At 42.0% G+C, this 13,584-nt stretch overlaps 1 protein-coding gene across 3 annotated transcripts in view; it reads left to right on the top strand.

Annotated features, from left to right (window-relative positions):
• mib2 (MIB E3 ubiquitin protein ligase 2) overlaps positions 1 to 13,584 on the top strand; it is a 254,519-nt gene that overhangs the window by 174,994 nt on the left and 65,941 nt on the right. For all 3 annotated transcript variants that reach the window (XM_078557745.1, XM_078557746.1, XM_078557747.1), the window contains exon 4: positions 11,402 to 11,508. In XM_078557745.1, coding sequence (XP_078413871.1) covers positions 11,402 to 11,508 — 107 coding nt within the window. The remainder of the gene's footprint in view (positions 1 to 11,401; positions 11,509 to 13,584) is intronic.

Here is a 13,584-nt window from a genome sequence, read left to right as displayed (position 1 = left end):
AACCAGGACAAACCTCGTTTGAGTTGATTAGGAGATCAGTGTTCCTGTTCCACTTGCAGCTTATTTCCCATCCATGCATTTGTTGACTCAAATTGTAAATGGTACCACTCTCAATCTGTCATTATTAGTATGGAATATTAGGACCTGTGCAAATTGTTCACAACAGTCATTTTTAAAACTGCAAAAAAGTCTTTGTTACTCATAGGAGCTTGAAATGAATGGGCCTTTCACTAAATACCAGGAAAACTAAGGTCCCCTTCCATAGAACCATAGAAAAGTTACAGCACAGAAGGAGGCCATTCGGCCCATCTTGTCCATGCCAGCCCGAGGACACCCAGGTGCCCTTTCTAATCCCACCTTCCTGCACCCGACCCATAGCCCTGCAGCTTACAGCACTTTAGGTGCAGATCCAGGTACTTTTTAAAAGAGTTTAGAGTTTCTGCCTCTACCACCAACTTGGGCAGCGAATTCCAGACACCCACTACCCTCTGCGTAAAAAAGTTCTTCCTTATGTCCCCCATAAGACATAGGAGCAGAAATTAGGCCATTCGGCCCATCGAGTCTGCTCTGCCATTCAGTCATGGCTGATAAGTTTCTCAACCCCATTCTCCCGCCTTCTCCCCGTAACCTTTGATCCCCTTACCAATCAAGAACCTATCTATCTCGGTCTTAAATACACTCAATGACCTGGCCTCCACAGCCTTCTGTGGCAATGAATTCCATAGATTCACCACTCTCTGGCTAAAGAAGTTTCTCCTCATCTCTGTTCTAAAAGGTCTTCCCTTTACTCTGAGGCTGTGCCCCTCGGGTCCTAGTCTCTCCTACTAATGGAAACATCTTCCCCACGTCCACTCTATCCAGGCCTTTCAGTATTCTGTAAGTTTCAATCAGATCCCCCCTCATCCTTCTAAACTCCATCGGGTATAGACCCAGAGTCCTCAAACGCTCTTCCAACCAGCTCTCAGCAAAGATTAAGATCAACAGTGAGATCTTGGAAAGTGTGAGCCATTTCCCATATCTTGGGAGCCTTCTCTTGACAAAGGTAGACATAAACAAACAAAATTCCCTCATCGCCTCCAATGTGACAGCTCAGCCTTCGGCTGACTGACGAAAAGCGTATTTGAGGATGAGGATCTCAAACCCGAGACTAAAGTCATGGTTTACCGGACAGCAGTGATCCCCATGCTCCTGTATGTTTTGGAGACTTGGACAACCTGTAGCACGCACCTCAAAGCAATGGAGAAGTACCATCAGCAGTACCTTTGCAAGATCCTCCAAATCTGGTGGCAAGAAAGGCGGTCCAACTGTGGTGCCCTCTTCCAAGCCAACTTGCCCAGCATCGAGATGCTAATCACTCAAAACCAGCTCGTTCGTATGCCTGCTGCCAAACCCCAAAGCAACTGCTGTACCTGAAACTTGGTCACGGCAGGACACTCCCAGGAAGATAACAGAAATGCTTTAGGGATGTCCTCAAAGCTTCCCAAAAAATGTTAAACATATCCACCGACTCATGGGAGTTCCTGACTTGTGATTGACCAAAATGGAGAAAGTCGACCGTTGCTAGAAGGAAAAAGTATCAGTCCACCTCGGGCCAGCACTATTCATCTGTGCCAGCTGCGGCAGGCACTGCCACTCACGAGTCAGCCCCTATAGCCACAACAGACTCAGAAACGACATACATCCTGGGCACAGTCCATCGTCTCCTGAGACAGGTGGATGCCTAAATAACACCGAACACATCATGAGACTTCGTCAGTAACGTGCAGAGATGAAGTCGAGGTGTCCATCAAGAACCACCTGTGGCAAAGTCTGCAGATCACACATTGGATTTATCAGCCATCTCAGAACCCATCGAACAGGAGTGGAAGCAAGTCATCCTCAATCCTGAGGCACTGCCTAAAAAGAGAAGAAATTAAAGATTGCCTGGCTGCTCATTATGCTTATTTCAGAAGCACCGGCTCCTTTACTGCAAAGCTAAATTTGGATGTCATTGATGGAGGCCTTCTTGGTACTACCAGCAATATTGTTGTTGCAAACTTTTAATATTATTTTGAGAACATTTTGACCTGCACAGCTACGTACTCTTAACGGGCAAGCTGAATCACGATGCAGGAAAAATAATGGAAGCAATTCTAAAGAGTTTTCTGGGGTTCTAAATCGCAACAGCTAAATACGAAACTACTAGAGTTGCTTTAAAAGGGGAAATTTCTGCTAAAAGCTACTTTAATGCCTTTGAACATGTCACCATAATAAATTGTGGTGCTTCCTACCTGTCATTTATTCAAAATTTCCACAAGTCTTTGATGAGGTTGCAAATAAGAGACGACCGATGAAACCAAAAAGCGTAGAAATCCAGCATTGACTATTGATCTGCTAATTGAGATAAAAATGAGGAAACCAAAAATGCATGAGAGAGCTGTAGTCAGATTGGAAGAGAGGTGTTGAATGACATACTTCAAGAACCAAGGTAATTTCTCATCTATTTAAATGTTGTAACTAGTTATAAACTGCAGGGAGAACTGTGGAGACAGATGAACAGAATTGAATACTGAAAAATGTAGGTGTTACAATCTCTACAGAGACTGATAACTTTTAAAAAGATATTTGAACTTCCAGCTACTAGCTGAAAGAATGGCATAACAAAATTTCATGTTTTAAGACTTAAAGACTAAAACCGCTATTGGCTAAACACTCTCTTTATAGATAACTTACACTTTAAATCACAAATCAGAACATTCCCCTTTTTCTATTAGCATGACTGAGACATGCTTCACCGATATACTTTACATTGTCTTGTAAGTAGACATTCAATTCTCCAGGAAGCGGTCCAAGGTGATTCTTAGTTTTCAAGGGTTTACTTCTGTTCTTCTCCTTTCTCAGTCTGGGCACTTTTAGTCTCAGAACTGTCTTTCACAGTGAGGTTTTTTTCCACCCCAGAGATTCTTCCTCTAGTGCAAGTTAGGGGAATCTTCCAGCCTTGTTTTAACTCCTTATGAATTCGGTCTTTTCAATTGAGCGTGAGCTCCCAGTCACATTCCTGCATGGTGAACGACAACATCTTGTTGCTTACAGCTGTTCTCCCTCTCCGAGCCTGGTAGACGAACATGCCTGTGAGTTTCAGGGATATCTTAGAAACAATCCCCTCTCAAAGCTCATCTACCTGGCAACATGATTGACTTTTTTTCTCTTTCTTGGGATGTGTGCTTTTCTGGAAAGGCCAGTATTTGTCGTCCATCCCTAATTGCCCTTGCCACTTTACAGTTCAGTTAGTCGACGATGTTTGAAATCTCAGGTACTTACTAAGAGAATAGAGCCATAAGATTCCAGTTTTAAACAACCAAAATACACTTTACAATACAAAGTCAGAAAAGTAAAACAATTTGCAATATCTACCTTATACTCTAACATTCAGAATTAACAAGATAAACATTAATTAACTAGCAAGACAGACCCACAGATTTTTCAGCACTCCACCCAGGTGTCAGTGTCCACGGTGAGTTACACAATCTCATGAAAACGCAGTCCCTCGTGAGGGAGAAAGTCTCCACATTCAAAGATCTAGCCTCTGAATTCCCTAAAAAGTCACTCTGATTTGCACTTCCTCAACAGCTGCATACCTCCCAATGGTTCAATCTTTTCTCCAGAGACTACCTGCCATGGGATTCACAAAGCTGCGCTCCAGTGTATAACTACTGCATATAATCAGGAAGGCTAATGAAATGCTGTCCTTTATTATGAGAGGAAGTGAACATAAAAGTAAGGATGTTATGCTTCAGTTATGCAGGGCATTGGTGAGACCGCACCTCGAATACTGTGTGCAGTTTTGACCTCATTTAAAGAAGGATGTAAATGCGTTGGAGGTGGTTCAGTGTAGGTTTACTAGATTGATACCTGGAATGAGTGGGTTGACCTATGAGGATAGGTTGGACAGGATGGGCTTGTTTCCACTGGAGTTTGGAAGAGTGAGGGGTGACTTGATTGAAGTATACCAGATGCTGAATGGTCTTGGTGAGGTGGATGTGGAAAGAATGTTCCATCTTGTGGGTGAGTCCAGAACTAGGGGGGCACTGTTTTAAAATTAGAGGTCACCGTTATAGGACAGAGATGAGGAGAAATTTTTTCTGAGGGTTGTGCGACTTTGGAACTCTCTGCCTCAGTGGAAGCAGGGTTGTTGAATATTTTTAAGGCAGAGTTAGATAGATTTTTTTTTAGGCAAGGAAATCAAAGGTTATTGGGGTGGATTGGAATGTAGAACTTGAAACCCAAACAGATCAGCCCTGATCTTATTGAATGGTGGGCGGGCAGGCTCAAGAGGCTGAATGGCCTACTTCTCCTCCTATTTCATATGTACTGGTACAATTTCAGCTGTTTAGCAGACCACTAGCTTCAATGAGCTTGGGTTTTTCCAAACTCCAGTCTCCTGGCTGTACTGAGCTATAAATGGTTCCCAGGGCTTCTTCTGAGTCCTAACCCTTTCCAACATGAAGCTAGCGACCTTCTGCTGCCTTGCAGGCTCCCTGGGTCTTCCCCAAGCCCTCACTACCTGGAGCCTGTCAACAGCAGCACTTTTGCTGCATGGAACCTCTTCTTCGGCCTCCCAACACACCCAATTCCATGGGCTCACCTCTTCCCACCACCATGGGTCCTGTGGTCAGGGCTTTGAGCCACCATCACCATGCAGCTGTCAAAAGAACGCCAAAAACCAAGCATGTACGGCCTGTTACCCTGCCCCAGTCTGCGCATGCGCCGGAAGCCTTGGGTCTGCTGGAAATGGAACCCTCAGCTTTTGCCCGGAACAAGTTCATGTTTCTTAACGTCACTGCTTACTGGGCCATTTCAGAGGGCAGTTAAGAGTCAACTACATGCTGTTGGTCTGGAGCCACATGTAGGCCAGGCCAGATAAGGATGGCAGATTTCCTCCTCTAAAGAGCATTGGTGAACCGGATGGGCTTTTACAACAATCGATGATAGCTGTCATGATCACCATTAGTGAGATGAGCTTTATAATTCCAGGTTTATTAATTAAATCTAAATTCCACCAGCTGCTGTGGTTGAATTTGAACCCATGTCTCCAGAGCATTAGCCTGGGCGTCTGGATTACTGATGACATTACCACTCTGCCATTGTACCCGGGTAGAAATGCTGATTAGCTATCCTTTAGACCCCAACTCTGTTTTATCTTGGAAGTAAATGGATAGTTTAAAGCACAATTGCTCACAACCCAACATTCTCAACACTTCTCTGGGACTTTGGAGACTTACAGTCTGTCCAATGTTAGCACACAGGCTGCTGTCATTGTCTCAAAGTGTAAATGCCTTACACCTTCTTCCTAGTAAGACAACCTGGGCTCCCTTTAATCTCTAACAATCAAACCACCCAGGTTTGCTGTCGGGCTGACTTCAGAACAGATCACCTGACTCTCTTCATTTTACCTTAAAGACACCACACCAACACACAACAATCATATAAAGCTCATAATTGTAACAAGATGTGTGATGCAAATATAGAATGAATGGAATAAAATTAGCATAAGGAGATTTCAATAGGAACTTGGGTTTAATCATAGATTTGTCACAAGCACATATGTGGAAATGCAACTTATCAATTAATAAAGCAATGGGACACTGATAGATAGAAGAACAGAATATACATCTCCAGAGATCATTCTAAAGCTGTACATTAGATCATCTTAAGAGCACTCATTTCAATTCCGGTCACAAAGTCCAAAAAGGATGTATGTGCGCTGGAGCAAGTGCAGAAAAGAGCCACAGGAATGATCACCAAGCAATGTGGATTCAAAAGAAAGATTAAAGAAGCTCAGGCTCCATAGTTGATCAAAGTCTAATTAATGTTAAAGGTAAAGACAAGGTGAACCCACAATATTGCTTCCAAGAAAGTAGGGCTTGTAGGAGTAGACAGCATTCATTTAAACTTGAGAAGTAAATTTAGAACAGACATTAGAAACAACGTTTTACAGAGAGGATAACAATCTACCAGGAAGGATAATAGAGACGGTCATTAGAAAAACGAGATTGGAAGAGTTAGAAAAGGTGGCTGAGCATTCTGATGTATTGCTTAAATTAACAAATAGTTGAAGTACTAGTCTGAAGGTCAGCATATGTGTAAATAATGTCTTTCTACTCTTTCCTTCTATTTCCACACAAAGTGTTTTGCTTCCGATACCCCTCTCTGGGATAACGCAACATTTCAACACACTGCACACAATGGCCTGGCCAAGCCTTCAACAACCTGAATTGTGTATCACTGTAGAAAAAAGACAATCAAATTTAACCAAAGAACATATTTTGGCATAAAATTAGCATGAAGTTTATCTGTAGTTTTGTGCTAATAAAGTAGTCTTGTGTTCATTATTGAGGACTGTTAAATTTCACTTGTAAATATCCTACAATTGCTTCTCCACAACGTAAGCGGTTAACTGCTGTTGGGCTCTGTGAACCGAGAGAGACAGACAGACAGGTGACAGCTGAACAATCAGGTAGATTGCATTGGCTCCATAGCTGAGTGCATGTGGTTCTCCTACCTCCACAAACCACCACCCTCTCTCCCTCCACCACCCCCACCACCATCCTCATCAGTAACTCTTAATGTTGGCTGTGTGCACATAATCTGCAGCTTTACCTGAAGCTTGAATATATATTTTTTATATATATATATATATATATATATGCTATTTTGTGACCATCTGAACATTGAAAGGTAAATGAACTGAAGCTTTAGGATTTATCCTTGCAACCAGAGCTCCAGCCTCATGACTTTATCCTTGATCCTTCTGGCAGTCTGTACCGATTGTAATGCAGAACAGAGCTAGCTGGCCTATGTGAGTGCTATATCATGGAAGTGTAGGCATTGTAGGGTTTGTTATGCAGGTGAATCCGAATCTAAATTGGACTAAGTAATTAATTTGCTGGACCTGAGCAAAACCAAGCAATCGTGATGGTAAAATGTATGACTGTTATTCTACAGTTCATCAAATGCAAGTGGATATATGTCCGAATTCACTGTGATGGTATGGTGATGGCATAACTGGTTTTATTTTAGTCGTCCTTTATTTTCTTGTAGCATTGGGATGGTTTGGTTTACATGTGAGCTGGTCTATTAGGGGTATATAGAATGATGGGTCTCGTATGATGTTGGTCTCAGGGAACTCTAAAGAGAGAGAGAGCGAGAGCATAAAATAGCATGAGCAAAAGAGACAGGTATATAATCTCACACTCAATAAGTGAAACCTTCCAGGATAGAAAGAGAAGATAATAAATGAGCTGGGAAACAGACTGCAATTAATAATGTCAAAGCCTTTGACCTGAGAGAACGTCAAGTGCCAAGGCAAATCAAAACTAAATTAAGGGAAGATGTGAAAGAGGGAGATATCTGGTGAGCATACTGTGGGGAATTACTATTTTAATAAGGAAGAAGGAGGAACATGCGTACAACCAGATCCGAGACACTCAAGCTAGTCAACTGGGAAACCTGTATATAATAATGTAAAATGATGGATTCAGTAAAGACAGCAGCATAGAAATTTGGTATTTTTGGGCATTCCCTCACACAGGGTACATATGTTGTGTGTGGATGGAAAGGTCTGAGGAGCCCCAAATGTTGGGCCTGGGACCTCATTCGAATAAGGACTTTTTTTATTTGTTCTGACCTAATGTCAGATCGCATGTGATTCTAAATGTGCACAAGCTTCACGCTCACCATTTTGGGGATTATTTTTGGGGAATCACGAAGGGCCTGAAAAATGGGTTTGTAACAGTGAAATTTCTGTGATAGATATTCTAATATCTGTCATCCCAGCAAATAGACAGTGTGGATAGTTAGTATGTAACAAATTGCCTTGATGGTCAGTGAAAAGTGTATGAGGGCTGCTTCTACACTTAAAACATTCCTTTAGGAAAATTTAGAATTCCTGGCAATACACAGTGACATCATTTATCGATCTTTGCACGTCAGTATCTTTGTTTCCAGTGATTAACACCAACTGTGTGAAGACCAGGCACAGGTTTGCATAACACAGACTGTCGTCATTTTGCTGTTTTTCCCCTGGTCTGCAGTAAATTGAATTTGTGAATTAAAGGAAATATTTTTGAGGTGTGTACTTTTGGTGTATCTAATCCTTTTCTTATATCATTCTTTCTAATCTTTGTCCTTTCCTCGATGTTCCCTCCGCTCCATATGGGTATGTTGCTTGGCTTCTTATTTACTGTGTTTTCCATTGTTACTACTTTTGAAAATTTTAAATCCTGTCATTTCTCCATGACGAGCTAGAAAAATATTATTTTGGAAGTCTCTATTAAACTATGATTTATTAATGTGTGGTATGTAATCTCGCTGTGCCATGTCTCGGTTCCTGAATGACCCGTTGCTTCATACACCATGAGTTTTGTCGGGCCTCAGCTGCTGTGCTGGAGGGGCTGCTTCACTCGGGAAACTAAATCATCCATCTCCTCCGTCACATTGTCCATCACCGGTTGATGCATGAAATAACATTGACAAGAAGTTCACGTTACGCTTATTGATCCTGCCTTCTCTCTCCAAAGATGAGGAGCCCATTTAGAGAGGAAGGGAGAAGAATTTTGATGGGCCAAAATAGCTTTCCTCCTTGCCTTATTCAGGAATTTGTGACAATTCACCTCGTAAATAAAATGGGCTGAAATTATCAATTTTCAGTGGTTGTTCCCCTGATGGCTCAGGAAGTTTAGCCTTACTGACGAGAGAGGTCCTTACTCTGTGCTGAGTTAACTCAGCTCAGGTGGCAGAAGGGTCCTACAAGTGATTTTAGAGTCCCCGGTTTAGGGAGAGAAACAACCATCCTGAGTTCATGCTCCTTTTTGCTGTCCAGAGTATCCTGCAAGGAAATATGATGTGTGTCAACATTTGGTTATGAACTAAATCAAATAGCCTATAAACATTGTGTAAAAACTCACACATGACTAATTATCCATTGTCCTGGGTGGCATTCAGCATCCATGGAAATATTCCCCCAACAGGATCAATGTTTAGAGGAGAGAATAAATAGCAAGCTCTATGCAGTATTGGGGAGCAAGACTGAGGTGAAGCAATGCATGTGTTATTATAGTCAGTATAACCGACAAGTCACACATTTAAATCAAGTGTTGACGGTGCTTGAGTGATGACATGGGAGACAGAGTGTTGTCTAATAAATATGACACAAAGCAAAAGTGTTTAAATGTCAATCTATTTTATAAATTGATTGAAACGTATTTCTGCAGCTCAAGATTAATATGCCAAGCAAGGTGGATGCGGAAAGGATGTTTCCCCTTGTGGGAGAGACTAGAATCAGGGGGGGAACAGTTTAATAATAAGGGGTCTCCCATTTAAGGTGGAGATGAGAAGAATTTTTTTCTCTGAGGGTCGTGAATCCTTGGAACTCTGTTCCCCAGAGAGCGGTGGAGACACGGTTATTGAATATTTTTAAGGCAGAGGTAGGTAAATTCTTGACTAACAGGGGAATTAAAGGTTATAGGGGGTAGGTGAAATGTGGAATTGAGGCCACAATCAGATCAACCATGATCTTATTGAATGGTGGAGCAGGCTTGAGGGTCCAAATGGCATATTCCTGCTCCTAATTCATATGTTCATTTGCAGTCCTCTTGCAAGCAATGTGTTGCTGTTGCCTCTTCTTTCAGATACTGACACACAAGTTTCAGCATGAAAACAGGCCCAATCAGTCCATGTTGTTTATTGTCCACTCGGGCAATTAGCTCTAATTACCCTAAACATCCTGTTCCCATATTACTTCATCCCTTTTCCTTCATCTACTTACCGAGCCTAATCTCGAAAGTTGACAATAGCTTCTGCCTCAACTCGGTGTAAAGAAGTTTATCCTACTTTCTCTTCTAAATCTTTCATTTAATTGTGCATCTATGGCCCCCTTTCCTGATCCTTCAACTACTGAAAATAGTTTGGATCCATCTCCCCTGTACCATCCTTTCAGAATTTTAACCACTTCTATTATGTTGCCTCATAATCTATGTTAGTCTAATGAAAAAAAGGCAATTATTCAAGTCTTTGAATTTATATTACTTCATACTGAGCAGCTTTCCAGTGAATGGACATTGTACCCTCTCTCTAACTTTAATTTGCTTCCTATTGAGTGGAATTCAGACTACTCACAGTGCTTTAATTGAGGCCTTAATAAGGTTTTATGTTGCTCATCATTTCCTCTTAATTTTTATAATCCATAGCTTTTGAGGTTAGACCTAGAATTCTATTAGTTCTTTGACCACCTTAACCTGAGGCGCTACCTTTACTGCCCTGTAAATCTGCAGCAGCCCACCACCTTTTTTGTGCTTTTGTGCTTTTTCCACAGCACCAAGCCTTCCATTCAGAGCATTATTCCTCCTGTTACTTTAATAAGAGCATTACTGAGTCTAATGGAGAGTCTGTCCGATCTGTTCAAAAGCTTTCAATGATATTGACCCTAATCTGGATAGGATTTGTTTTTTTGTGAAACCAGCTGGGAAAAAATAGCCATAGTTCTCCAGCTTCTCCCAAGTCACCATCTCTGCACAGGGCCTGACTCTGACTTCTGATCTTCCCACCCATGAGTAACAACAAGGGGTCTGCGCCAAGTCCGATCAAGTTCATCATCAGGGATTGGGGCCGACAAACCCATTTAGACCAGGAATGTTTTGCTCTCTCTTTCCAAAGTCAGCACTTATGCAGGAGAGGGGAGAAACAATGGTAAGGGAAGAGAAATATATTGTCATTTACGGTACAAATTGGAGATCTTTGTATCCAATTTCTGTTGAAGCACAAAATCTTAAATGTCTCAGAGTTTCTTGAAATAATATATGCAAGTAATATTTTATAATTTGTCAAAAGCCATCCTTGACAGGTAAGCTGCCACACAAAGTGTCCCTTGCTTTTGTTTTGACTATAAATTAATATTGGCTTCAATTCTCTGTGTAATTTGTTAATGAGTAGAAAGCTCCTGAAAATAATTTGCTTTTTCAGGATCTGTTTAATTTTATGTTGCTAATTAAAATTGTTGGACAAATCTATATTTTATGTTGATCATTTAAAATATTTGTGTGCAATGAGCTATAAGACATGCTAGTCTATGCGAAACCATGCATGACAATTAGAAAAGAGTATCAACTGACCAGTTCATAATTTAATTCAGACTTTCAAAATTGTGCATCCCCAGCTCTTAATATTCATAGAGTTAAGCTCGTTACCTGAAAATGAGTTTCTACCACGCTGTCGTCTCGAACATTAGTTAAACCTGAAGCTTTCGAAACTGATACAATTTATGAAAAGCACAGTAATATTCTAATACTCTATCATTTTTTTATTGTAGCCTCTTTGATGGCAGTGTTAATTTTTTATTTTTGTTTTCTTCTCTCTGTTTGCACAGTGTTCCTGTTGGTCCGCGGCAGAATTTGCCAAGAATTGTACTAAAGGGGATCTTCCAGGGTAGTAAAGTTGTTCGAGGGCCAGATTGGGACTGGGGCAATCAAGATGGTGAGCACATTGTTTTCGCCAGCTCAAATGAATTATTAATAATGGCAGGCGGTGGTAACAGCTGGCATCTTTTGTTTTATGGCAGAGTCTCTGTGAATTGCAAATATCGGATCTGCAGTTTCTTCATTTGCGTACATTAATCATATCTCTGTATTCTTCATTCAAAGAAATGGAGTTAATTATAAAAAAAATGTACTGATTTTTTTAATGATTCAAAGAATGATTGTTTCAGCTTTCTGGTCACGGTTGTATGCACGACACCCATTTAGAGGCTAAAACAGATGTCTGGTTCCTTAAGGCCAAATACTATTTCCTAAGCGATTCTATTTTGGTGGTCATATGATAAAACTGCCAATGTGGCTTTTAATGACACGCTGTTTGAGGAACCTCAGTCTAGACAGAATCATTGATTTGTGCAATCTGAACTTTTATAAAAGGTAGATTCCGATCTAAAAGGGACATGAACCCATCTTTATGCTTGTTTCAAACGAGTACAATTGGGCACTCCAGGGGAAGCGGTGACATAGTGGTAATGTCACTGGACTACTAGCCAGAGGCCCACAGGTTCAAATCCCACCATGGCAACTGGTGGAAAAAAATAAATAAATCCAGAAATGTACTCATTTCTGTAAATAATAATTTAGTAATTATTATTTAATAGCAGTGACAATGAAACTGTCGTCGATTGTCACAAAAGCCAATCTGGTTCACTAATGTCCTTTAGGGAAGGAAATCTGCCATCCTTACCTGGTCTGGCCTACATGTGACTCCAGACCCACAGCAATGTGGTTGACTCTTAAATGCCCTCTGAAATGGCCAAGCAAACTACTGAGTTGTATCAAACTGCTACGAAGTCTAAAAGAAATGAAACTGGATGAACCACTTGGCATTGACCTATGCACCGGAAACGACAATGGCAAACCCAGCTTTGTCGACCCTGCAAAGTCCTTCTTACTAACATCTGGGGGCTTGTCCCACAGATAAATCATACTCATGGCATCATACAGATAAAGTCCCAGACGTTACCTGGGTTTGACCCACCAGAGGGGGCAGCTTGGTGGTATAGAGTTGGGAGAGAGTTGCCCTGGGAGTCCTCAACATGGACTCCGAACCCCATAATGTCTCTGGCATCAGGTCAAACATGGGCAAGGAAACCTCCTGCTGATTACCACCGGTTGCCTCTTTCCCCCTGCCCGCCCCCGCCACTCGCCTCAGCTGATGAATCAGTGCTCCTCCATGTTGAACAACCCTTGGAGGAAGCACTGAGGGTGGCAAGGGCACAGAATGTACTCTGGGTCGGGAACTTCAATGTCCATCACCAAGAGTGGCTCGGTAGTATCACTACTGACCGAGCTGGCCGAGTCCTAAAGGACATAGCTGCTAGACTGTGTCTTCAGCAGGTGGTGAGGGAACCAACAAGAGGTCGGTCACCAATCTACTTGTCGCAGATGCACTTATCCATGACAGTACTGGTAGGAGTGACCGGCGCACAGTCCTTGTGGAGGATGAAGTCTCGCCTTCACATTGAGGATACCCTCCATTGTGCTGTGTGGCACTACCATATGTGCTCGTTGAGATAGATTTCAAACAGATTTTGCAGCTCAAAACTGGGCATCCATGAGGCGCTGTGGGCCATCAGCAAAAGCAGAATTGCATTTGACCACAATCTGTAACCTCATGGCCCGGCATATTCCCCACTCAACCATTACCATCAAGCCGTGTGATCAACCCTGGTTTATGCAGGGTTATGCTTGAAGAATGCAGGAGGGTATGCTAGGAGCAGTACCAGGCATACCTAAAAATGAGATGTCATCTTGGTGAAGCTATAACACAGGTTTACTTGCATGCCAAACAGCAGAAGCAGCATGCAATAGACAGACAGAGCTAAGTGATCCCAAGACCAACTGATCAGATCTAAGATCTGCAGTCCTGCCGCATCCAACCATGAATGGTGGTGGACAATTAAACTACTCACTGGAAGAGAAGGCTCCACAAATATCTCCATCCTCAATGATGGGGGAGCCCAGCACATCAGTGCAAAAGATAAGGCTGAAGTATTCGCCACAATCTAAAGCC

The sequence above is a fragment of the Cetorhinus maximus genome, chromosome 15 (assembly GCF_964194155.1).
Source record: "Cetorhinus maximus chromosome 15, sCetMax3.hap1.1, whole genome shotgun sequence".
In the NCBI taxonomy this organism is placed as follows: Eukaryota; Metazoa; Chordata; class Chondrichthyes; order Lamniformes; family Cetorhinidae; genus Cetorhinus; species Cetorhinus maximus.
Note: the sequence above shows the minus strand (reverse complement) of the source record. Positions and strands in the feature narration are given on the sequence as shown.